Source organism: Salmo trutta, chromosome 34, assembly GCF_901001165.1.
Source record: "Salmo trutta chromosome 34, fSalTru1.1, whole genome shotgun sequence".
NCBI lineage: Eukaryota > Metazoa > Chordata > Actinopteri > Salmoniformes > Salmonidae > Salmo > Salmo trutta.
This window is the reverse complement of record NC_042990.1, coordinates 6,819,511-6,844,135: the sequence shown is the minus strand read 5'-3', so window position 1 is coordinate 6,844,135 and position 24,625 is coordinate 6,819,511. Positions and strand designations below refer to the sequence as shown.

Below are 24,625 nucleotides of genomic sequence, written 5' to 3'. Positions count from 1 at the left end.
GGAGTGGTTTCTGTCTAGCCACTCTCCCATAAAGCCCAGATTGGTGAAGTGCTGTAGAGACTGTTCTCCCATCTCAGCCAAGGAACAATGATTTGGCATGGGTCCCCAGATCCTCTAAAAGTTCTACAGCTGCACCATCGAGAGCATCCTGACCGGTTGCATCACCGCCTGGTATGGCAACTGATTGGCATCTGACCATCTGACCGTAAGGCACTACAGAGAGTAGTGCGTATGGCCCAATACCTCACTGGGGCCAAGCATCCTGCCATAGAGGACCGAAACTCAGCAAAAAAAGAAATGCCCCTTTTTCAGGAACCTGTCTTTCAAATATAATTTGTAAAAATTCAAATAACTTCACAGAACCTAATTGTAAAGGGTATAAACACTGTTTCCCATGCTTGCTCAATGAACAATTAATGAACATGCACCTGTGGAACGGTTAAGACACTAACAGTTTACAGACGGTAGGCAAATAAGCTCACAGTTATGAAAACTTAGGACACTAAAGAGGCCTTTCTACTGACTCTGAAAAACACCAAAAGAAAGATGCCCAGGGTCCCTGCTCATCTGCGTGAACATGCCTTAGGCATGCTGCAAGGAGGCATGAGGACTGCAGATGGGGCCAGGGCAATAAATTGCAATGTCCGTACTGTGAGACACCTAAGACAGCCCTACAGGGAAACAGGACGGGCAGCTGATCATCCTTGCAGTGGCAGACCACGTGTAACAACACCTGCACAGGATCGGTACATCCAAACATCACACCTGCGGGACAGGTACAGGATGGCAACATCAACTGCCCGAGTTACACCAGGAATGCACAATCCCTTCATCAGTGCTCAGACTGTCCGCAATAGGCTGAGAGAGGCTGGACTGAGGGCTTGTAGACCTGTTGTAAGGCAGGTCCTTAACAGACATCACCGGCAACAACGTTGCCTATGGGCATAAACCCACCGTCGCTGGACCAGACAGGACTGGCAAAAAAGTGCTCTTCACTGACGAGTTGCAGTTTTGTCTCACCAGGGGTGATGGTTGGATTCGCGTTTATTGTAGAAGGAATGAGCGTTACACCGAGGCCTGTACTCTGGAGCGGGATCGATTTGGAGGTGGAGTCTCCGTCATGGTCTGGGGCGGTGTGTCACAGCATCATCGGACTGAGCTTGTTGTCGCAACGCTGTGCGTTACAGGGATGACATCCTCCTCCCTCATGTGGTACCCTTCCTGCAGGCTCATCCTGACATGACCCTCCAGCATGACAATGCCATCAGCCATTGTGCTCGTTCTGTGCATGATTTCCTACAAGACAGGAATGTCAGTGTTGTGCCATGGCCAGCGAAGAGCCAGGATCTCAATCCCATTGAGCATGTCTGGGACCTGTTGGATCGGATGGTGAGGGCTAGGGCCATTCCTCCCAGAAACGGGAACTTGCAGGTGCCTTGGTGGAAGAGTGGGGTAACATCTCATAGCAAGTACTGGCAAATCTGGTGCAGTCCACGAGGAGGAGATGCACTGCAGTACTTAATGCAGCTGGTGGCCACACCAGAAACTGACTGTTACTTTTGATTTTGACCCCCCCTTTGTTCAGGGACACATTATTCAATATCTGTTAGTCCCATGTCTGTGGAACTTGTTCAGTTTATGTCTCAGTTGTTGAATCGTGTTATGTTCATACAAATATTTACACAGTTTCTTCAAGTGCAGTCGAAAAAACCATCAAGCACTATGATGAAACTGGCTCTCATGAGGACTGCCACGGGAAAGGAAGACCCAGAGTTACCTCTGCTGCAGAGGAAACGCTCATTTGAGTTACCAGCCTCAGATTGCGGCCCAAATAAATGCTTCACAGAGTTCAAGTAACAGACACATCTCAACATCAACTGTTCAGAGGAGACTATGTGAATCAGGAATTCATAGTCAAATTGCTGCAAAGAAACCACTACTAAAGGACACCAATAAGAAGAAGAGACTTGCTTGGGCCAAAAAACACAAGCAATGGACATTGGACTGGTTTCAAATCTGTATTTTGGTCTGATGAGTCCAAATTTGAGAATTTTTGTTCCAACCGCTGTGTCTTTGTGAGACGCAGAGTAGGGGAACGGATGATCTCTGCATGTGTGGTTGCCACCGTGAAGGATGGAGGACGAGGTGTGAGGGTGTGGGGGTGCTTTGCTGGTGACACTGTCAGTGATTTATTTAGAATTCGAAGCACACTTAACCAGCATAGCTACCACAGCATTCTGTGGGACTATCATTTGTTTTTCAACAGCACAATGACCCAACACACCTCCAGGCTGTGTAAGGGCTATTTGACCAAGAAGAAGAGTGATGGTGTGCTGCATCAGATGACCTAGCCTCCACAATCACCCGACCTCAACCCAAATGAGATGGTTTGTGATGAGTTGGACCGCAGAGTGAAGGAAAAGCAGCCAACAAATGCTCAGCATATGTGGGAACTCTTTCAAGACTGTTGGAAAAGCCTTCCACGTAAAACTGGTTGAGAGAATGCCAAGAGTGTGCAAAGCTGTCAAGGCAAAGGGTTTGAAGAATCTCAACTATAAAATATATTTTGATTTGTTTAACACTTTTTTGGTTACTACATGATTCCATGTGTGTTATTTAACAGTTTTGATGTCTTCACTATTATTCTACAATGAAGAAAATAGTAAAAATAAAGAAAAACCCTTGAATGAGTAGGTGTGTCCAAACTTTGGACTGGTACTGTTTATATGGAAACTGTTTAGTGCAAAAAATAAGGGGTTAGTTAAATACATGTAAAAATATATATAATAAACCAATACTTCCTGATCTTTCTTATATATTATATATACAAAAGTATGTGGACACCCCTTCAAATTAGTGGAATTGGTTATTTCAGCCACACCCGTTGCTGACAGGTGTATAAAATTGAGCTCACAGCCATGCAATCTCCATTGGAAACATTGTCAGTAGAATGGCCTTACTGAAGAGCTCAGTGACTTTCAACGTGGCACTGTCATTGTCAAACAATTCAGTTTGTCAAATGTATGCCCTGCTAGAGCTACCCCGGGTCAAATGTAAGTGCTGTTATTGTGAAGTAGAAACTTCCAGGAGCAACAACGGTTAGCCGTGAAGTGGTAGACCACACAAGCTCACAGAACGGGACCGCCAAGAGCTGTAGCACGTAGCGCGTAAAAATCGTCTGTCCTCGGTTGCAGAACTCACTACGGAGTTCCAAACTGCCTCTGGAAGAAACATCAGCACAAGAACTGTTAGTCGGGAGCTTCATTAAATGGCCGAGCAGCCTAAGATCACCATGCGCAATGCCAAGCATCGGCTGGAATGGTGTAGAGCTCTCTGCAGTAATGAATCACGCTTCACCATCTGGCAGTCCGACAGATGAAACTGGTTTTGGCGAATGCCAGAACTCTTCCTGCCCGAATACATAGTGCCAACTGTAACCTTAGGTGGAGGAGGAATAATTGTCTGGGACTTTTTTTCATGGTTCGGGTTAGGCCCCTTAGCTCCAATGAATGGAAATCTTAACGCTACAGCATACAATGACATTCTAGACGAGTCTGTGCTTCCAACAGTTTGGGAAAGGCCCTTTCCTGTTTCAGCATGGTAATTCCCCCGTGCACAAAGCGAGGTCCATACAGAAATGGTTTGTCAAGATCGGTGTGGAAGAACTTGACTGGCCTGCACAGAGCCCTGACCTCAACCTCATCTAGCACCTTTGGGATGAATTGGAAAGCCAACTGCGAGCCAGGCCTAATTGCCCAACATCAGTGCCCGACCTCACTAATGCTCTTGTGGCTGAATGAAAGCAAGTTCCCGCAGCAATGTTCCAACATCTTGTGGAAAGCCTTCCCAGAATAGTGGAGGCTGTTGTAGCAGCAAAGGGGGGACCAACACCATATTAATGTCCACATACTTTTGTTCATGTAGTGTATTATGAAGGCTACAACCTTCTCTGTCTGAAAGTAACGAATATTGCAATTGCACAAGCCGGACACAGTACCTACACATTGCATTTGAGCAAAAATAATCCTAATTTTGTGTTATGATGTAGGCTAATCTTCATAGTTTCTGTCATAACAAAGCCAGAGTTTTGCATTGGAGGGAAAAAAACTATCTGCGTTTTAACCACACACAGGCCATTTAAATGCGATTTCACCTCTCAGTTGTCATAATACCCATAAAACCTAGTGGTCAAACAGGGAAATGGTTCCAATCGTTTTTCCACCATTAATTTTTCGAAACACTTAAATTAAGAGTTGTGTTTCGGGCTTACCCTGACTTGACATTTTGATAACCATGTAAATCTCTCGGACATGGTGACTTCTATCAATATATTTGGCCTAATTTACTCTCAGATTTGAAAATGCTAATTAGCACCAAAGTAGCCATCATGTTAGGGGATCCTTATGGGATCCGCTAACCATTTCCCTGTGTGACCGCTCAATTTTATGGGTATAATGACTCATACTGTGGTACTCTATGATTATCCTATTGAAGCTACATCTTGGTTACAAGCCAGGTTTCCATCCAACCTTTATATGCGAGTAAAATACATCGGATTAAAAATCTCAAGACAGGCCTGAAGGAAACAGCAAATTTGTCTGTAAACTTTCCAAATGTCGACAAAAGAAAATGCGTTAGAGAAGATGGGGTCTTTCTGTGATGGTAAAATGTATTAATACAAGAAACACTTTAATGCACAAATACTGATGTAATAACCATCATATCGAAGTAAACTGGAAGTCACCCCATATGTTGTATGGTTCTCCCACTATACTCGGGAAAGCATTCAGGTTATTAGTCTACAGATGACATATACTATGAACTTCACAGGATGGTGAAACTGCACAATGACGACCTTGATGTTTCTTTCCAATACATTTCGAGGGTTTTATTCAGGTGACACGATGAACGATTATCTGGCACTTTTGTCCATAATAATCTCATCATGTGTAGGCTATACACGCACTGTATCTGCGAGCTGTTTGTTAGAGCACGTTTCCATGCCAGAGTGGGTTCATTCGTTACATATGTCATTTTTTGGGTGACAAAAGCATTAGTAGAGTTGAAAATGCTGTGGAAACCCATTTCATATGTCATTTTCTCGACGACCTGACCAAATTCACATTTTGGTCACACATTCATTTGGTTCACACATTCATTTTTTGCTTCTTTTACTTTTGGATTTGTACACCATGTTCAAACAGCTGAAAATACGATATTTGTGGTTATGGAAAAGATATTTCACAGCGGTTTAGATGGTACAATGATTTTCTTGCTTGCTTGTTTTGTCACATAAACTGACATTTTTGCAACCAGGAAATGATGTGCATCTTTAACTTGTATTTGTTATTCAATGTGAATTGAACTGCAAAAGTAATTTCTTTATGTGCACTGTCATTACGCAGTGACTTTTATCTGCAACAATATGGAAACAATATGGAAAATGCGCATATATTGTTTTTATGCGGATTTTAGAATATGCAAATCTGTCATCCATTTGGTTGGAAATCTACTTTTGTCGACAAAAAACAAAATATGCTAGATAAGGTGGGATATATTTTTGGTCTGTAAAATTGATTGTGACAATTGCGATAGACATGCTTTTATGCACAAATATTCATAGAAAAACCATCATGTCACAGTAAACTTGGAGTCAGACAATAATGTTGTAGCCTAATACAATACAACCACAACCACAATGAGTTAGGATGAACTTCATAACTTATTTCATAACTTATTGTGGTTATGTGCACAGTGACGCGCTTCATGCAAATTTCAAATAAATATTGAGGGTGGGCTATCATTTGAATGATGCTGGTGACATGTTGCTTGGCTACCCACATTTCTTGCGCCGGCCAAACGCTACGCCATGCCCATGGATGTTAGTTTCTTCTCCGCAATGAGTCTAGATCTGAGCACCTCCCTAGCACAACGTTTCTAAACCTAGAGGCACAACATCGCGAGACTTCCGGGAACGCTTGCGAAACAGCCCAATCGGATCAGGCCGAGGTTTAAAGAAGACAATGAGAGAAGTGAACAATTATTCCTTAGCTGTTCATTTTCTTGAAATCTAAAGGCATAACAACCTAACAAGAATTCGAGCCAATGTCTTAAGTAGTTGAGCATGTTGTTATTCCAACCTCGGGAAAGTGACAAACTGACACATTTACATTTTTCACCCCAAAAATATTATATCAAATGAGTGCCTTTGATTTGACAGCCTGCACAGGCCTAGTTCGGTGCGAGATGGCTGTTAGAACCGATGACGTGTTTCTATTTTCAACTTAACTTCCATTTCCATAAAAAAACGGAAGTACGAACTCCGCTCAGACATCTTTATTTCTATGCCTGCTACGTTAGGTTATTAAAACAGGGAAAATATGCTTACTTTCTTTATGAAACGCCATTTTCCACCACAATGCCGAATGCTATACACAGCATCTGGGATTAGCATTAGTCACTAGTGTTGAGTAGTGCTGAGCGATTACAACTAATTGACCAACATTGGTTTAATTCTTTGAATTCTATTTAGTTCGGTTGTTTATCTGTGAGCTCAATGTGCCGTTTCTCTAGCAAGAAATCAGATCAAGCCCGAACTGTGCAATGTAGTAGGGAGTTATAGTTTCCAACAGGCCAATATTCTACATAGTTTCATGCAGAAAACATGATAAATAACTACACTGACCATAATCCATTGCACACCTACTTGTCTGGTGTGGGGCAGACAAGGAGAGGGAGAGAAGAGAGCAGGGATAGAGAGCAGTTACTTTGCGAGGTATCTTTACCGAAAATACATTATCTAAGTGATTGACATTTGGTATTCAGCAGTCATAAAAGTATGTCTTATTTACTTTGAAGAACTACTCAAATTGTGATTTTGTCTGACAGCATCGGCAGCTGTCTAGATTAGATGATGACTTGGATTGAAATAATAAAGTCATCAAATAAAACAAATGTAACATACCTAGCAACTGAAATGTTTTATTCAATTAAAGTAATGTGAATAAGGGATGGTTAGTAATGGGCACTACCATCATGAAACCTCAAAAAGCACTAATCGCTCAGCACTATTAGCCACTGTTGCATTATGGTGAAAAATTGTGTTTCGTAAAGAAAATAAGCATATTTTCCCCATTTCTTTCCCACGTTCTCGAGAATGTTTTATGTATGAACCGTCCACAGAGGATACGTGGGTATAGTCTGCTGCATACATTCCCTTTGGATGGCAAGATTAAACGACTCAATATCACCATCTGCCGGGCTTTGAGTTACTTTGGGTAGTATAATTAGCATATTTTTTCGATGCAGGATGAAAATCTGTTGCCAACTTTGTCACTATATTTTGTGAGTTTTCAGACCCCTCCTACAAATGTTATTGGTAAAAGAGGCTAGAGACAAATTCATCTACTTTCAAGCTGCCTTCGGGGAGTTGAAATATTTTATCAATCAAATAAAAAACAACATATCAGCCAGGATCAAAATGACACTTTAGCGCGTCTGTGTTTGCGCGCATCACCTGAATGTGTACAAGACAAGGGGGCCATTGCTCAAGGAGAGAGAAACAGTTGGACATTGCTGCAGCAGGTAGCCCATAATATAAATCAAATCGTACAGTATTTGTCACATGCGCCCAATACAACTGGTGTAGACTTTACCGTGAAATGCTTGTTTATGAGCCCTTCCCAACAATGCAGAGTTTAAAAAATAGAAATAAAATAGTAACACAAGGATTAAAATAAAATACACAAGAATGGAGATAATTTGAGTGGTCTAGACTTACGTTTACTATGTTACGTTTAGTCTATGAGACCAGGCTGGCTAAATGACTCAAATGTACAAATGTTATTTTAGCAGTCTTATGGTTTGGGGTAGAAACTTTCTCTGAGCCTGTTGGTCCGAGAACCGATGCTTTGTACCGTTTGCCGCACGGTAGCTTGAAAATCTGAAAATCTGTCGGCAATTAGATGGAAAGCTAGCTACTGAAATTCTTTGAAAATGGTATTTTACCTCCATCCATTGTTTAGTTTAGGTGATTCGCTCCAAATCCACATAATGCTTATGTGTCCCATCCCTGGTTTTTGAAGTATCCTCAGGTCAGCACCAAGTGCACATCTTTATTTACCTTAGTCTGGGACACCCTAGTCCAGAACTCATTCATCTGAAATTAAGCAACGTCTCAGAAAGCATTTTTTTTAATCTGGATTAATTTAAGCAGAATTAGCCTAGTCCTGATTTAAATGAAACTCTGTCCTGGAAACCGCCCCGTGGTGTTAAGAAAAATGATTACAAAATGTTATCTTGTTTTTATAGCTACTCCTTACTGAGAAGGCCCTCCTAACATCTAACATCATTTTGCCTCTTAAAAACACTGAACCCTCATGTTTCTTTAAACTCTATGTCTTTCTTCATCCCCCTTTCTTTATTCACCCTCCCTAAAATAGGGAATCTATCACGGACATGTCCAATAAATTCAAATTAGGGAGCCTTAGCTCTGCTCCAGCCCCTTAATGCGATCTGGCTACACGAGCGCACTCATTCATCCTGTGAGTCTCCATGCAGGGGACGATGTGATATCCTCCTCTTCCTGGACGGCCCACGCTGACCCCCAGGCCTGTACTACAGCTAATTTAACGTCCTGTCTGTTTATTTACGAGGGCCGTTCGAGACGGCCAAACACAATGAATAATGCACTTCGCCTCTGTCTTTGGGAAGTATTAGTAGATTACAGTGTTTTTTTTTTCTAAGCAACTTGCCGACATCGTTTACGTCCCTGGGCCAAGGCAGATTTGTGGAGCTGTCTGGCTCTGTCTTTGGGGTCACTGTTGAGATAGGAGAGGATGTTGTGTGGTTGTATCAAAAAACCATGAGGAGAAATGAAATGCCAAGTTTACTTCTCAAGTTTACTTACAACGTCACTTTGTCAACAGAAAACGTTTGACTGTTGTTAGTGTTGCGGTCTGCATTGGAAATGACACCTCATTCATCAAATTCTGAGTTGAAAAAAAGTATCATCCAAGAGAAGAAAGACTCGGGTTTAGGCAGTATGCTCATCTCGTTATACTGTGTTCCCCAAAACAGCGCACCTCACTTTGATCAAATCTTAAGGACAGCACACAAGATTCCAGGCAATCAAGATAACATGGCTAAAAGCACCTATGTTTTATCAGCGCTCTGAGTTAATGGTTGTGTTAATCAGAGGCAGATTAGAACAACAGAACATTGTATTATCCATACGCAGCCCACTAAAAGCACCCCAAAAAATCTGCATCACCCGCAGGGGTCACAGAGTACCTAAGAGGTCGTTTCACCACCAGCTTTGATCCTCATCCCGCACAATTCATCTCGATAGCCAACCAAAACAACCCCGCCGAATAGCTGCCGACGCTAAGGAATAAAAGGCAAATAAGACAGAGGACTAACAGCTCTAGTTTTGATACGCACCAGGAAATGCAGGTGCACTCACTCTGTTCTGCCCCTTTCCGCTTTCCTGGATGCGGTGTCTGGACCACCAGTCCAGGTGGCCTAAAAGACCAGACCGGAATGGACTTTCAATAAGAAATGTATAGTATTCACACCTGGAACTCCATTTTATGGAGTGAAGCCAGAATGAAAACAATCTCATTTCCCTGGTCCACTCTGGTTATGGGCTACCACACTCTGATGGATGGGAAGCTGGTGAGGTGATATTTTTAGTCTGTGATAATACAGCACAAGCAGCATGATGGGTTGCGTCCGGTCTGAGTACATACATGGTAACCGCTAACCTGATCCACCTTTCTGAAACAATGTAAGCTTGCGAGATGAAGATGGTGGATCAGGCTAGGTAACTACAGCTCTAGTTCAACATGCCTATCTGTCTCTCTACCTCTTCATAAACCATGGACCTAATTTGTCCATCTCTGACTCACTCACCCACTCAATCTCCTGTCGGCTATTTGACCACTGGAGACAGAATAAATGTTCTAGCATTTTTCTCTAGCGCTACAGAGCTGTATAGACTCAACACTGACCTTGTGGGGACCTCTGCTGGTGTTTTACTGAACTTACAGTACTTAACAACTGCTGCTTGGTGTGATGAATATATACTAAACAGCAATATAAACACAAATTGTAAAGTGTTGATCCCATGTTTCATGAGCTAAAATTAAAGAGCCCAGAAATGTTCTGTAAGCACAAGAAGCGTATTTCTCTAAAATGTTGGTACAAATTTGTTTACATCCCTGTTAGTGAGCATTTCCCCCCATTTCCCAAGATAAACCATCCACCTGACAGGTGTGGCATATCAAGAACCTGATTAAACAGCATGATCATTACACAGGTGTACCTTGTGATGGGGACAATAAAATGCCACTCTAGAATGTGCAGTTTGTCACAGAACACAATGCCACAGAGCATGCAATTGGCAAGTTGACTGCAGGAATGTTGCCAGAGAATTTCTCTACCGTTGTTTTAGATAATTTGTCACTACGTCCAACCGGCCTCACAACAGCAGACCCCGTGCAACCACGCCAGCCCAGGACCTCAACATCTGGCTTCTTCACCTGCGGGATCGTCTAAGACCAACTCCCCGGAGAGCTGACAAAACTGAGTGTTTGCACAACTGAATAATTTCTGCACAAACTGTCAGAAACTGTCTAACGGAAGCTCATCTGTGTGCTGGTCGTCCTCACCAGGGTCTTGCCCTGACTGCAATTGTGGGTCGTACCCGACTTCAGTGGGCAAATACTCACATTTGATGACCACTGGCATACTGGAGAAGTGTGCTCTTCACAGATAAATCCCGGTTTCAGCTGTACCAGACAGATGGCAGACAGTGTGTATGGCGTAATATGGGCGGGCAGTTTGCTGATGTCACCGTTGTGAACAGAGCGGTGGGGTTATGGTATATTTTATATTTTTGAATAATACAAATTCTAAATGTTCTTTGCGTAGTGCATGACCCTAGGGTTTCTGACAGTTTGTGCAGAAATTATTCAGTTGTGCAAACACTCAGTTAAAGGCAAATCACTTTGTAACATTTTTGACATGTGTTTTTCTGAATTTTTTTGTTGTTATTCTGTCTCTCACTGTTCAAATAAACCTACCATTAAAATTATAAACGAATAATTTCTTTGTCAGTGGGCAAACGTACAAAATCAGCAGGGGATCAAATACTTTTTTCCCTCACTGTACATACATACATACATACATACATACATACATACATACATACATACATACATACATACATACATACAGTACCAGTCAAAAGTTTAGACACACCTACTCATTCAAGGGTTTTCCTTTATTTTTACTATTTTCTACATTGTAGAATAATTGTCAAGACATCAAAATTATGAAATAACACATATGGAATCATGTGGTAACCAAAAAAGTGTTAAACAAATTAAAATATGTTATATTTGAAATTCTTCAAAATAGTCACCCTTTGCGTTGACAGCTTTGCACACTCTTGGCATTCTCTCAACCAGCTTCATGATACATATATATAGATATAGATATACACTACCTTTCAAAAGTTTGAGGTCACTTAGAAATGTCATTGTTTTTTAAAGAAAATCCCTTTTTGTCCATTAAAATAACATCAAATTGTTTAGAAATACAGTGTAGACATTGTTAATGTTGTAAATGACTATTGTAGCTGGAAACGGCTGATTTTTTATGGAATATCTACATAGGCGTACGGAGGCCCATTATCAGCAACCATCGCTCCTGTGTTCCAATGGCATGTTGTGTTAGCTAATCCAAGTTTATAATTTTAAAAGGCTAATTGATCGTAAGAAATCCCTTTTGCAATTATGTTAGCACAGCTGAAAACTGTTAAAACTGGCCTTCAGTTTCTTGGCAATTTCTCGCATGGAATAGTCTTCATTTCTCAGAACAAGAATAGACTGGTGAGTTTCAGAAGAAAGTGCTTTATTTCTGGTCATTTTGAGCCTGTAATCGAATGCACAAATGTTGATGCTCCAGATACTCAACTAGTCTAAAGAAGGCCAGTTTTATTGCTTTTTTAATGAGAACAACAGTTTTCAGCTGTGCTAACATAATTGCAAAAGGGGTTTCTAATGATCTGTTTTAAAATTATAAACTTGGATTAGCTAACATAACGTGCCATTGGAACACAGGAGTGATGGCAGCTGATAATAGGCCTCCGTAAGTCTATGTAGATATTCCAGCCGCTACAATAGTCATTTATAACATTAACAATGTCTACACTGATCAATTTGATGTTGTTTTTATAGACAAAAAATTTGCTTTTCTTTCAAAAACAAGGACATTTCTAAGTGAACCCAAACTTTTGAACGGTAGTGTATATATTTATACTCTGGACTCCGACATTGCTCATACTAATATTTCGATATTTCTTCATATATTTCTTATATATTCTTTTGCGTTTTAGATTTTGTGTTTATTGGTAGATATTACTGCACTGTTTGAGCTAGGACAACAAGCATTTTGCTACATCCTCAATATATCTGCTAAATATGTGTATGCGACCAATAACATTTTATTTGATATTATTTGAGATACTGACAGGCTATCTGATTCTCACCCCTACCTTTTTTTAAGAAAATATCTATGACCAACAGATGCATATCTGTATTCCCATCATGTGAAATTCATAGAGTATGGCCTAAAACATTTATTTAAATTGACTGATTTCCTTATATGAACTGTAACTCAGTAAAATCTTTGAAATTGTTACATGTTGCGTTTTATATTTTTGTTCAGTGTCGTTGGTGATTTTGTCAAGTATTTGCAAAAAAACATTCCTCCTTTTGTCACTAGATGTCAGTAGTAATACTGTTGGATGGTGTGTTCTCATTTATTGAAATGTATGTTTTTAGACAATCAATTTTCACAAAAATGTAATTTAGTTAAAAACTCTAAACTGTATTGATAAGGCTTCTTGAAGGTGTCAACTTTACATAGACTTTTGTTAGATGTCTGTGGAAGTTCATCTACAACCTAATCTGACTACCAATGTATATTTTCTATAGGAGTTTTCCCTAAAACAAGTCCCAGCCCTAAAGTGCCAAAAACCTCCCCAAAAAAGTGTAAAAACTTTCTAGCCAATTTAGCTGAATATTTTTTATTTTCAAAATAAAATGATATGATAAGGACTATTTTCCCCCCATGGGATTGAAATATGACACCTATTTAGAAGTCGAAAATAATACAAAAATGAACTATGTCATTTATTTTAGGCCTACATATTTGTCCATAAGGTAGAGCACTAACCTGCCTATGAGGTTATCTGGTATCCGGAATCACCTGAGAGTTATACAGGAGTCCTCTGTTCATGTTCACTGTCACACTTCCACACTGTGTGACTGACTGCCAACAGCTGTCTTTCACCAGTCTGCTGGCCTGTGAATGCTTGGTCCAGATTCTATTAAAATATCCCTCTCCTCTAATTGAACCCATACAAACAACACACACACACACACACACACACACACACACACACACACACACACACACACACACACACACACACACACACACACACACACACACACACACACACACACAGAGAGAGAGAGAGAGATTCACATAAACATCCACACACACGTACACTATCATATTAGGCTATGTCTAGAGAGCTGAACACATGTGCAATGCAGTGGCTTAGACCGCTGCACCACTCGGGAGCCCAAGTGTATATATTTTGTTTTCATATATTTTCAAGAGGACCACAATGGAAATAATTGTAACTTTGTGATGTCATCCTTTATGATTTCAATTGCATTATACTGTATCCTCGTGTGGTTGTATTGTGTTTAAAAATGTATATGTAATTAAGGAATACAAAATATTTAAAGGTAGAGATTTGCCCTTTCTGAATGCGGAATACACCTGACTTTGCTAATTCGTAAAACAGGAACATCATTTTTCTCAGAGTTCCTTGTTCCAGTGTATTCAGTACATGACGTATATTGTGGCAAACAATTCATTTTCTTTTTTCCTGGCAGTCTGACGCCATCCACAGTCTTTGGTTGACTTGTCTTTATTTATCTGCCTTTTTTTTCGCTCTGAAGTTTAAAGTTGAAATGTGATAGACACAGGTTGCACACACACACCCGCCCACACGCACGCACGCGCACACACAAACAAATGTCCTTTGTGCTCTGAGGTATGTTCTGATGATTAAGCCCATCTATGAGGAGCTGTCTTTCACCAGTCTGCTGGCCTGTGTATGCTTGGTCCAGATTCTATTAAAATATCCCTCTCCTCTAATTGAACCCATACAAACAACAAGACTAACACACACACACACACACACACACACACACACACACACACACACACACACACACACACACACACACACGCACACAGAGATTCACATAAACATCCACACACACATACACTATCATCTTAGGCTACGTCTAGAGAGCGGAAACATACACATGTATGCATCTAAAACTCGTAAAAAAGTCTTGAAGCACTGGGTGCAATAAAAGAGCCAGTGCTTCCTGTTTGTAAACTCTGATCTCTCTACCAGGTGCATTGCAAGACTAAACCCTACATGTGTAAGCAGGAGCTCCTTGTTTTCCCCAGGCGTCACATTCTTTCCTGGTTGGAGTCCGTGTGCCTTCGGTCCTCGGATCAAATGTCTCCTTCTGTCTTTGACAAGACTAAACCCTACATGTGTAAGCAGGAGCTCCTTGGTTTCCCCAGGTGTCACATTCTTTCCTGGTTGGAGTCCGTGTACCTTCGGTCCCCGGATCAAATGTCTCCTTCTGTCTTTGACAAGCCCTCTGGTTCCTGTGAACCACAGAAAACTCCTGTGCAGCTGTAGCTGCTCCAAGCTTCTTGCCTCAGCACACTCCATATAGTATATTTGCATGCACAGTGTGGATATCATGTATCTGTACAAGTGGCAATGCAGTAAGTCTTTGTGTTTATGAAAATAGAACCTTGCAGCAAACATGCAAGTTAGAGCAGAATTTGACATGTGCTGTAAGCTAATATTTTTCTTGTGTGTGTTTGTGCTAGGTGATCTCTTTAACAGATGCTTTTGAATCAAATTATGCTCTTCTGTATCGCACCAACCCTCACTGTCTTTCTGTCTGTCACTGACCTGTTTTGAGCCTGAGCTTGACTTGATTGATTGCCCACTGGGCACCGACATAATTTCAACATCTCGTTTCGATTTACATTTGATTGAGTTGTCAAGTAACATGAATTCAACGTGAAATCAACAAAAAATGTCACTATGTCATTGGAATTAGCTTAAAAGTTGGGTGAAAAAAATGAACAAATTTCTTTACATTGAGGACTTTTTGTAAATCCAATCAGTTTCCCACATAGATTTTTTTTTTTTATGACGTGGAAACCACGTTGATTCAACCAGTTTGTACAGTACCGTATATGGAGGCCCATTTGTATGGTGTCCAACCTTACCCGGAGCTGGCAGAAGTGGGTGTCCGAGATCAAAGACAAGCTGGCCAAGGAGCCTATCAGCTTGGCTCCTCACCCCTTAAGAGAGCTTTGGGACGAACCACCAAAGACACCAAGCATCACTAAATTAGGAACCTGGCAGAAGAAGGTTTGTCCCTGTCAGGATCCCACTGCTGGCCACAACATACCTGCTGCTCAGAACAACACTTCAGCTACCAAGCAGGAGTCTCAAGGCAATTCTCCTACTTCCCAATCGGGGGGAAAAATAAAGACCCCTCTAGTGCCTCTATACGGGAGTCCCGGATCAAGACCAAGCAGGTGGTGAAGACTGTGACCAGCGGCGTTCAGGAGAGGAGTGTGGGAACTACATTTCTGACCGAGATAATTTGTATGGAGGCTCCATCGCCAGGGGAGGAGATAGACAGGACACTGAGCAAGAGGGGGTCGCTCGCACTCCACAGAAAGTGCTCCAAAGTGTCGAAACTGACCCTCAGCTGGAAGCAGGAGAAGGAGCGGAATGTAACGAGAATTTGGAGATGGGCACACCTGTAGCGTGGACCCAGAGGAAAGTCGGTACTCTGAGGCGGAGATAAGGACCCTTGAGGCGGAGGGCGGCCAAGATAAGCCTGGACAGACAGACAACTCTAAACCTGGACAGATGGACAGCACGGAACCTGGGCAGACAGAGAGCAATGAACCTCCTGGAGAGACAGATAGTTCTAAACCTGGACAGATGGACAGCACTGAACCTTGGCAGACAGAGAGCAATGAACCTCCTGGACAGACAGATAGTACTAAACCTGGATAGACAAACAGCACTGAAGCTGGCAAGTCAGACTGCTCTAAACCTGGACAGACAGACATCTCTAAACCTGGACAGACAGACATCTCTAAACCTGGACAGACAGACATCTCTAAACCTGGACAGACAGACAGCACTGGGTCATCCGGGGAGGCCATGCAGAGGGATAGTGACGGCATCTCACCTAAAGGGAAAGTTGAGTCATGGGTGAGGGTCAAAAGACCCTCCAGCTCAGTGTGAGTTCAATGTTCTTTACATCAGTATGGTGACTGTATTAACATTCATGTACAAGCGATGGTGCATGACTGTCCCTCATTAAACGTTCCCCTAAGTTTGTAAGGGATACTGTAAATATACCTAAATAACTTGATATAGCACATTTGTTGCTCAAATAAACCAGTTTAATGCAAAACTTGTTCAGAGCTTTACAATGGAAAAGAAAGTTGCCATGATTGATGATTGTGTCATTTTTTTGTTAAATATTTGGGTGATTGTTCTTCACAGGAGCAAAAAGGAGTTGGATGATGCCAACAAGATCAACGCTCTCTCAAAGAAGTACAGTGCCGTGGGCAATCTGAAAAGTCGCTGGCAGAACTGGTCCTCGACGAACACCGTCAACCAGAAGCTCAACCCCTTCAGTGAGGACTTTGACTATGAATACTCCATGTCCCTACGCCTCCACAAAGGCGAGTAGGGTTACGGACGCCCCAAGGAGGACACCAAAACAGCCAAACGTGCCAGGCGAGCCGAGCAACACATCCACGGTGAGATAGCCGACATGTGCTATGTGATCAGGACTATGAACGACCCAGATCCGGATTGGAAGACCCGCGTCACTTTCAGAGAACTGTTTGATAGATACCTACGCGTCTCTGACAAGGTGGTGGGGATTCTTCTGAGAGCCAAGAGGCATGGGAAGGTGGCGTTCGAGGAGGAGATGCTGTGGCAAGGGCAGGATAATGGTGTTATCATCACCCTGTTGGTGTGACTTCCTCTCCAAGTGTATTCAGAAAGTATTCAGACCCCTTCCCTTTTTCCACATTTTGTTACATTACAGCCTTATTCTAAAATGTATTAAATAATTGTTTCCTCATCAATCTACACACAATGTCCCATGATCACAAAGCGAGAAAAGGTTTTTAGAAATTTTTGCAAATGTATTACAAATAAAAATAGAAATACTTTATGTACATAAGTATTCAGGCACTTTGCTATGAGACCCGAAATTGAGCTCAGGTGCATCCTGTATACATTGATCATCCTTGAGATGTTTCTACAACTTGATTAGAGTCCACCTGTGGTAAATTGAATCGATTGGGCAAAATTTGAAAAAGCACACACCTATCTTTATAAGGTTCCACAGTTGACAGTGCATGTCAAAGCAAAAACCAAGCCTTGAGGTCGAAGGAATTGCCCGTAGAGCTCACAGACTGGATTGTGTCAAGGCACAGTTCTCGGAAAGGGTACCCAAAAAATAAATGGAAGATGTTTGGAACCACCAAGACTCCTCCTCAATCTGGCGCCCGGCCAAACTGAGCAATCGGGGGAGAAGGGACTTGGTCAGGGAGGTGACAAAGAACCCGATGGTTACTTTGACAGAGCTCTAGAGTTCCTCTGTGGAGATGGGAGAATCTTCCAGAAGGACAACCATCTCTGCAGCACTCCACCAATCAGGTTTTTATGGTAGTGGCCAGACGGAAGCCACTCCTCAGCTAAAGGCACATAGCAGCCTGCTTGAGAGGATCTGCAGAGAAGAATGAGAGAAACTCCCCAAATACAGGTGTACCAAGCTTGTAGCGTCATACCCAAGAAGACTCGAGGCTGTAATTGCTGCCAAATGTGCTTCAACAAAGTACTGAGTAAAGGGTCTGAATACTTATGTAAATGTAATATTTCCGTTTTTTATTTTATACATTTGCAAAACAATCTAAAAACCTGTTTTTACTTTGCCATTATGAGGTATTGTTTGTAGATTGATGAGGGAAAAACGATTTCATCCATTTTAGGATAAGGCTGTAACGTAACAAAATGTGGTAAAGTCAAGAGGTCTGAATTCTTTCTGAATGCACTGTAAGTCCTTTTCAACATTGAATGACTATGCACTGCTAGATAGGAATTTAGACAATTTGCTGCTATGGTCTACAGAAGACTTAACATCACTAACTAACTCAATATTGTATTTTATTTTGTTGCTTACCGCTGCAGGGCATTTGTTTGTTATGATCACCAGAGGTAACGCTTCAACCTGATTGTTTGGCATTGGATTACATACATAGCTTTGACTTGAGGAACACTGTGTAGTTTAAACAGGGATTGAGTTTCATGATTAACATCACTAACCAACTCTGGTGAGATTACATAACAACGGGTTCAGGAGATGAACAAAGGCTACAGTGCACACCGTTCCATGTCTTGTGTGCCAGACACAGCATGATGACAAGACTAACTACATCGGAGCATTTTTTTAACCTTTATTTAACTAGGCAGGTCAGTTAAGAACTAATTCTTATTTACAATGACGGCCTAGGAACAGTGGGTTAACTGCCTTGTTCAGGGGCAGAACAACAGATTTGTATCAGCTCGGGGATTTCAACTTGCAACCTTTCGATTGCTAGTCCAACGCTCTAATCACTAGGCTACCCTGGAAATCTGTCCATTAAGCTTGAATTGGGGACATGAACCCGACTGAACTCACATGTGGGCACATTGGCTGCATTTAGACAGGCAGCCCAAATCTGATATTTTTTTTTTACCTCTAATCAGATCTGAAAAAGATCTGATGTGAAAAGATCTGATGTGATTGGTCAAAAGACCACTTAGTGGAAAAAATATCTGAATTTGGATGCCTGTGTGAACGCAGCCCTTGTTACCATGTTTGACATCCTAAATTTAAAATACACTTGATACTGTATTAATCAACAAAAGATTAATCGGCTAAACTTGGTGTCAGTTTAGTCTCTGATATGTATTGTCCACTTTTATTTGAATAACCATACTTTCTATTTGTCATCTACTAATTTGAATGTCATTGTTATGGAGTTAAATCCTGGGACTTTGTTGATTAGTGAACTCTTAATAACCAAAACCTAACAACAGTGTTAGACAAGTAAAGTTCACCTAACGTTGCATGATTTCCTCTCAAATAATACAGGACATAATCTATGTGAACTGGTCCTATTGTGTTGGACAACGTACTACTGCACCTAATCGAGACATTAAGCAATTTGCTAAACTTTTGGTGTTCTTGGGAGAAAGAACAATTAATTAAATGATCTAATGTCTATTGAGTTGATAAGGAATCATGATCATGTCTTTAACAGGAAATAATGTTGTGCTGACTGAAAATGCATGGCCTACCTGTAACATTAGTTACTGTTCGTTTCTCCCTTTTGGTGACATTTATTTGACCGTTTACCTTTATTTAACTAGGCAAGTCAGTTAAGAACAAATTCTTATTCACAATGGGACTCCCAATCACAGCCAGATGTGATACAGCCTGGATTTGAACCAGGGACTGTAGTGATTCCTCTTACACTGGCTTAGACCGCTGCACCACTCGGGAGCCCAAGTGTATATATTTTGTTTTCATATATTTTCAAGAGGACCACAATGGAAATAATTGTAACTTTGTGATGTCATCCTTTATGATTTCAATTGCATTATACTGTATCCTCGTGTGGTTGTATTGTGTTTAAAAATGTATATGTAATTAAGGAATACAAAATATTTCAACGTTGAGATTTGCCCTTTCTGAATGCGGAATACACCTGACTTTGCTAATTCGTAAAACAGGAACATCATTTTTCTCAGAGTTCCTTGTTCCAGTGTATTCAGTACATGACGTATATTGTGGCAAACAATTCATTTTCTTTTTTCCTGGCAGTCTGACGCCATCCACAGTCTTTGGTTGACTTGTCTTTATTTATCTGCCTTTTTTTTCGCTCTGAAGGTTAAAGTTGAAGTGTGATAGACACAGGTTGCACACACACACCCGCCCACACGCACGCACGCACACACAAACAAATGTCCTTTGTGCTCTGAGGTATGTTCTGATGATTAAGCCCATCTATGAGGAACTGATTTTTCCTACCTCACCATGCCAGACTGGTAATACCACTAAATGTAACCCACCCAGTTAAATATAAACGTCAGTGATAAGGCGCATAACACCGCCCACAGCTACAGTAGCCTATGGCTTCCTTTTTCCTCGGCACATCTTTGACTGGAAGCCAAAGCTGATGCTTTGTAGGAATAGACATTAAAAGATGTTCTGGAATACACTCACTGGAAATTTATTGGAATGTCAGATGCAGCGGGTACAATTATAGGAGCACCTTGGCTTTGACTACAGTATTGGGAGAGACTCCAGAACAGAGCGGGGCTTCTCACATCAGACACTGATGCACTGACAGCCTTCTTTAACACCCGCTGCTGGTTCCTTCACTGACTCCTACCTCTAAACGGGTTTTATATGCACACTTTATCTGTGAGTATAGAGTTGTTTTTATTATTTGAATACTGCTCTTAACATTAAGCGGGAATAGTATTTATTATTATTACATTTTTGATTGGCCCATCCACTACCTCCCCTCTTCGGAGGACAAAAATAACTGTTTTTACAGCTTTTTCTTTTTTGTTACATGTAAATTCTACACACATTTTAAATTACATGGCACTTCATTTTTCTACACGGCAAGAATATAGTTAATAATAGTAGTTAATAATGGGAATAGTAGTAAATAATGTTTTGCACTGTAAGAACAATGTAAGAATGCATTGTTTATAGTTGGAATCCATAGCGGTGAAACTGAATCTGAGAGCGTTTTATAGCATCTGACTGTTTGAATTTAAAATCTGTGTTGAAAACTAATAGCATTACTGTTGAGTTAACGTTCCATCAGATAGCAGACCTACTGGATATAAAGATAACAGCACCACTTGCTACACAGAGATGTGATAAGAGAGGACTGGTAAGATAATACAATGAATAGGAGTAGTACTCTGAGGGACAAAATAGTCAGTCCCCATTAAAACGTATTAGTCTTGCAGTGTTGGACAAATAACAATTTAATACATTTTACAATAAGGCTGTAATGTCACAAAATGTGGAAAAAGTCAAGGGGTCTGAAAACTTTCCGAAGGCGCTCTATCTATCTACAATCGCTAACAAAGGACAAACGCGGAAACACAACAATAATGCTCCATTTCCAACAACTCCCGAAGTCTTTACCCTTTAGTAATGAAAAAATGGTAAAAGGTTGCAAAATTGTGGTAACTTCTTCCTGTAACTTTCCCAAACTTCTCAGGTTTTCTAGAAATCCTGGTTGGAAGATAATCAAAATCAAGGGGGAATAAGCAGGAAATCCAGAATCCTCCAACTAGAATTGTATTATTATTTTTTAACTAGGCAAGGCAGTTAAGAACAAATTCTCATTTACAATGACGGCCTACACCGGCCAAACTCGGACGACGCTGGGCCAATTGTGCACCGCTCTATGGGACTCCCAATCACGGCCGGTTGTGATACAGTCTGGTTTCGAACCAGGTTGTCTGTAGTGATGCCTCTAGCACTGAGATGTAGAGTCTTGCGCCACTTGTAGAGTCTTGCGCCACCTTTTTTTTAATCCCTGTATGTACAGGGATTAGGAGAAAGTGATTGGTAGCAGGATAAATAATAATAATAATATAATAATAATAGTAAACAGTATGGCAGCAGCATAAGTGGTGGGTAGGTCTGTGCACGGTGGTGTGTGTGTGTGTCCGTGTGTGTGTGCGTGTGCGTGTGTGTGTGTGTGTGTGCAAGAGTGTCGGTGTAGGCGTGATAGGTGGATATACATGTAAACAGGGCTGAAAAGTGACTGTTAGCAGGAATACATAAATACTTATGGTAACATACTAATGGTAATATATACATGTATTTAGGAGTAATAGTGACCAGTAGCAGGATAAATAGATAGATACTAAATGGTATTGGCAATCAATAATCAATGAACAGCAGCGTAGTGGTAGTAATACACTTAAGCAATAATACTTTTAGCAGCAGCGTAGATGTGAGGGGGAGCAGTAGTTGTGAGCCATTTAACAGTGTTATGGCCAGGGGATAGAAGCTGTTTAGGAGTCTGTTGGTCTTAGCCTTGATGCACCGGTACCGCCTGCCAGAGAGGATCATGGAGAACAGTCCGTGTCTCGGGTAACTGGAGCCTTTGGCAATTTTTCAGGCCTTTCTCTGACACTGCCTGACATGACGTCCTGGATGGCTGGGAGCTCACCACCAGTGATGCTCTGGGCTGTCAGCACCACCATCTGTAGGGCCCTCCGGTCGAGGGCGGTGCAGTTGCCATACTTAGTGATGTGGATACCGAGGAACTTGAAGCTCTTGACTCCTCTCGACTGTAAAAAACAACAATAATGAAGCTATTCACTGAGTATACTAAACATTATGAACACCTGCTCTTTCATGACATAGACTGACCAGGTGAATCCAGGTGAAAGCTATGATCCCTTTTTGTTGTCACTTAAATGCCCTTCAATCAGTGTAGATGAAAGGGAGGAGACAGGTTGAAGAAGGATTTTTAAGGCTTGAGACAAATGAGACATGGATTATGTATGTGTGCCATTCAGAGGGTGAATGACAAGACAAAATATTTAGGTGCCTTTGAACGGGGTATGGTAGTAGGTGCCAGGCGCACTGATTTGTGTCAAGAACTGCAACGCTGCTGGGGTTTTCACGCTCAACAATTTCCCGCGTGTATCAAGAATGGTCTACCAACCAAAGGACATCCAGCCAACTTGACAGAACTGTGGGAAGTATTGGAGTCAACATGGAACACATCCCATCATCCCTTTGGAACACTTTCGACACCTTGTAGAGTCCATGCCCTGATGAATTGAGGCTGTTCTGAGGGCAAAAGGGGGGGGGGTGCAACTCAGTATTAGGAAGGTGCTCCAGTACGAGTCAGTGTGCAGGGGTATGAGGTAGTTGAGGTAATTGAGGTAATATAGTATGTACATGTGGGTAGGGGTAAAAGTGACTAAGCAATCAGGATATACAGTATAATAAACAGAGTAGCAGCAGCGTATGTGAAGTGTGAAAGTGTCTCTGTGTGTGTGTGGCATCAATGTGCGTGTGTGTGTGTGTGTGTGTGTGTGTGTGTGTGTGTGTGTGTGTGTGTGTGTGTGTGTGTGTGTGTGTGTGTGTGTGTGTTGGAGTGTCAGTGTAGTATCTGTGAGTGTGTGGGTAGAGTCTAGTGAGTGTGCATAGAGACAGTGCAAGGGAGTCAGTGTAAAACAATTAAGATAAATAAATAATAAAGGGGATCAATGTAAATTGTCCAGGTAGCCATTTTATTAACTGTTCAGCAGTCTTATGGCTTGTAGGTAGAAGCTGTTCAGGTGCCTTTTGGTCCAAGACTTGGCGCTCCGGTACCTCTTGCCATGCGGTAGCAGAGAGAACAGTCTATGACTTGGGTGGCTGGAGTCTTTGAACATTTTTAGGGCCTTCCTCTGACACCACCTGGTATAGAGGTCCTGGATGGCAGGGAGTTCATTCCCAGTGATGTACTGGGCCGTACGCACTATCCCCTGTAGCACCTTGCGGTCGGATGCAGAGCAGTTGCCATTCCAAGCGGTGATGTAGCCAGTCAAGATGCTCTCAATGGTGCAGCTGTAGAGGTTTTTGAGGATCTGAGGGTCCATCCCAAATCTTTTCAGCCTCCTGAGGGGGAAGAGGCGTCGTCATGCCCTCTTCACAACTGTGTTGGTGTATTTGGACCATGATAGGTCCTTAGTGATGTGGACACAGAGGAACTTGAAGCTCTCAACCCGCTCCACTACAGCCCAGTCGATGTGAATGGGGGCGTGTTCGACCCTCCGTTTCCTGTAGTTCACGATAAGCTTCTTTGTCTTGCCCACGTTGAAGGAGAGTTTGTTGTCCTGGCACCACACTGCCAGGTCATTGACCTCCACCCTTTAGGCTGTCTCATCATCGTCGGCGATCAGGGCTACCATCGTTGTGTTGTTGGCAAACTTAATGATAATGTTGGAGTCGTGCGCGGTCACGCAGTAGTGGGTGAACAGGGAGTACAGGAGGGGACTCAGCACGCACCTCTGAGAGGCCCCTGTGTTAAGGGTCAGCATGGTGGATGTGTTGTTGCCTACCCTCACCCACCACCTGGGGGCGGGCCGTCAAGAAGTCCATGATTCAGTTGCAGAGGGAAGTCTTCAGTCCCAGGGTCCTTACCTTAGTGATGAGCTTGAATGCTGAGCTGTAGTCAATGAACAGCCTTCTCATGTACTGTAGGGGTTCCTTTTGTCCAAGTGGGCAGTATGGAGTGCAATAGAGATTGTGTCATCTGTAGATCATCTGTTGGGGCGGTATGTGAATTGATGTGGGTCCAGGGTTTCTGGGTTGATGGT

At 41.9% G+C, this 24,625-nt stretch overlaps 2 protein-coding genes across 2 annotated transcripts in view; both read left to right on the top strand.

The window, feature by feature from the left end:
* Positions 1-16,640: 16,640 nt before the first annotated feature.
* On the top strand, positions 16,641-17,198 carry abrab (actin binding Rho activating protein b). The gene is given in 1 exon segment (XM_029731078.1): positions 16,641-17,198. A coding segment is annotated over 1 exon segment (558 nt).
* A 3,176-nt stretch (positions 17,199-20,374) lies between these two features.
* samd12 (sterile alpha motif domain containing 12) overlaps positions 20,375-24,625 on the top strand; it is a 130,278-nt gene continuing 126,027 nt past the window's right edge. The window contains exon 1 of the mRNA XM_029731468.1: positions 20,375-20,696. The gene's annotated coding sequence lies outside the window, so the exon portion shown is untranslated. The remainder of the gene's footprint in view (positions 20,697-24,625) is intronic.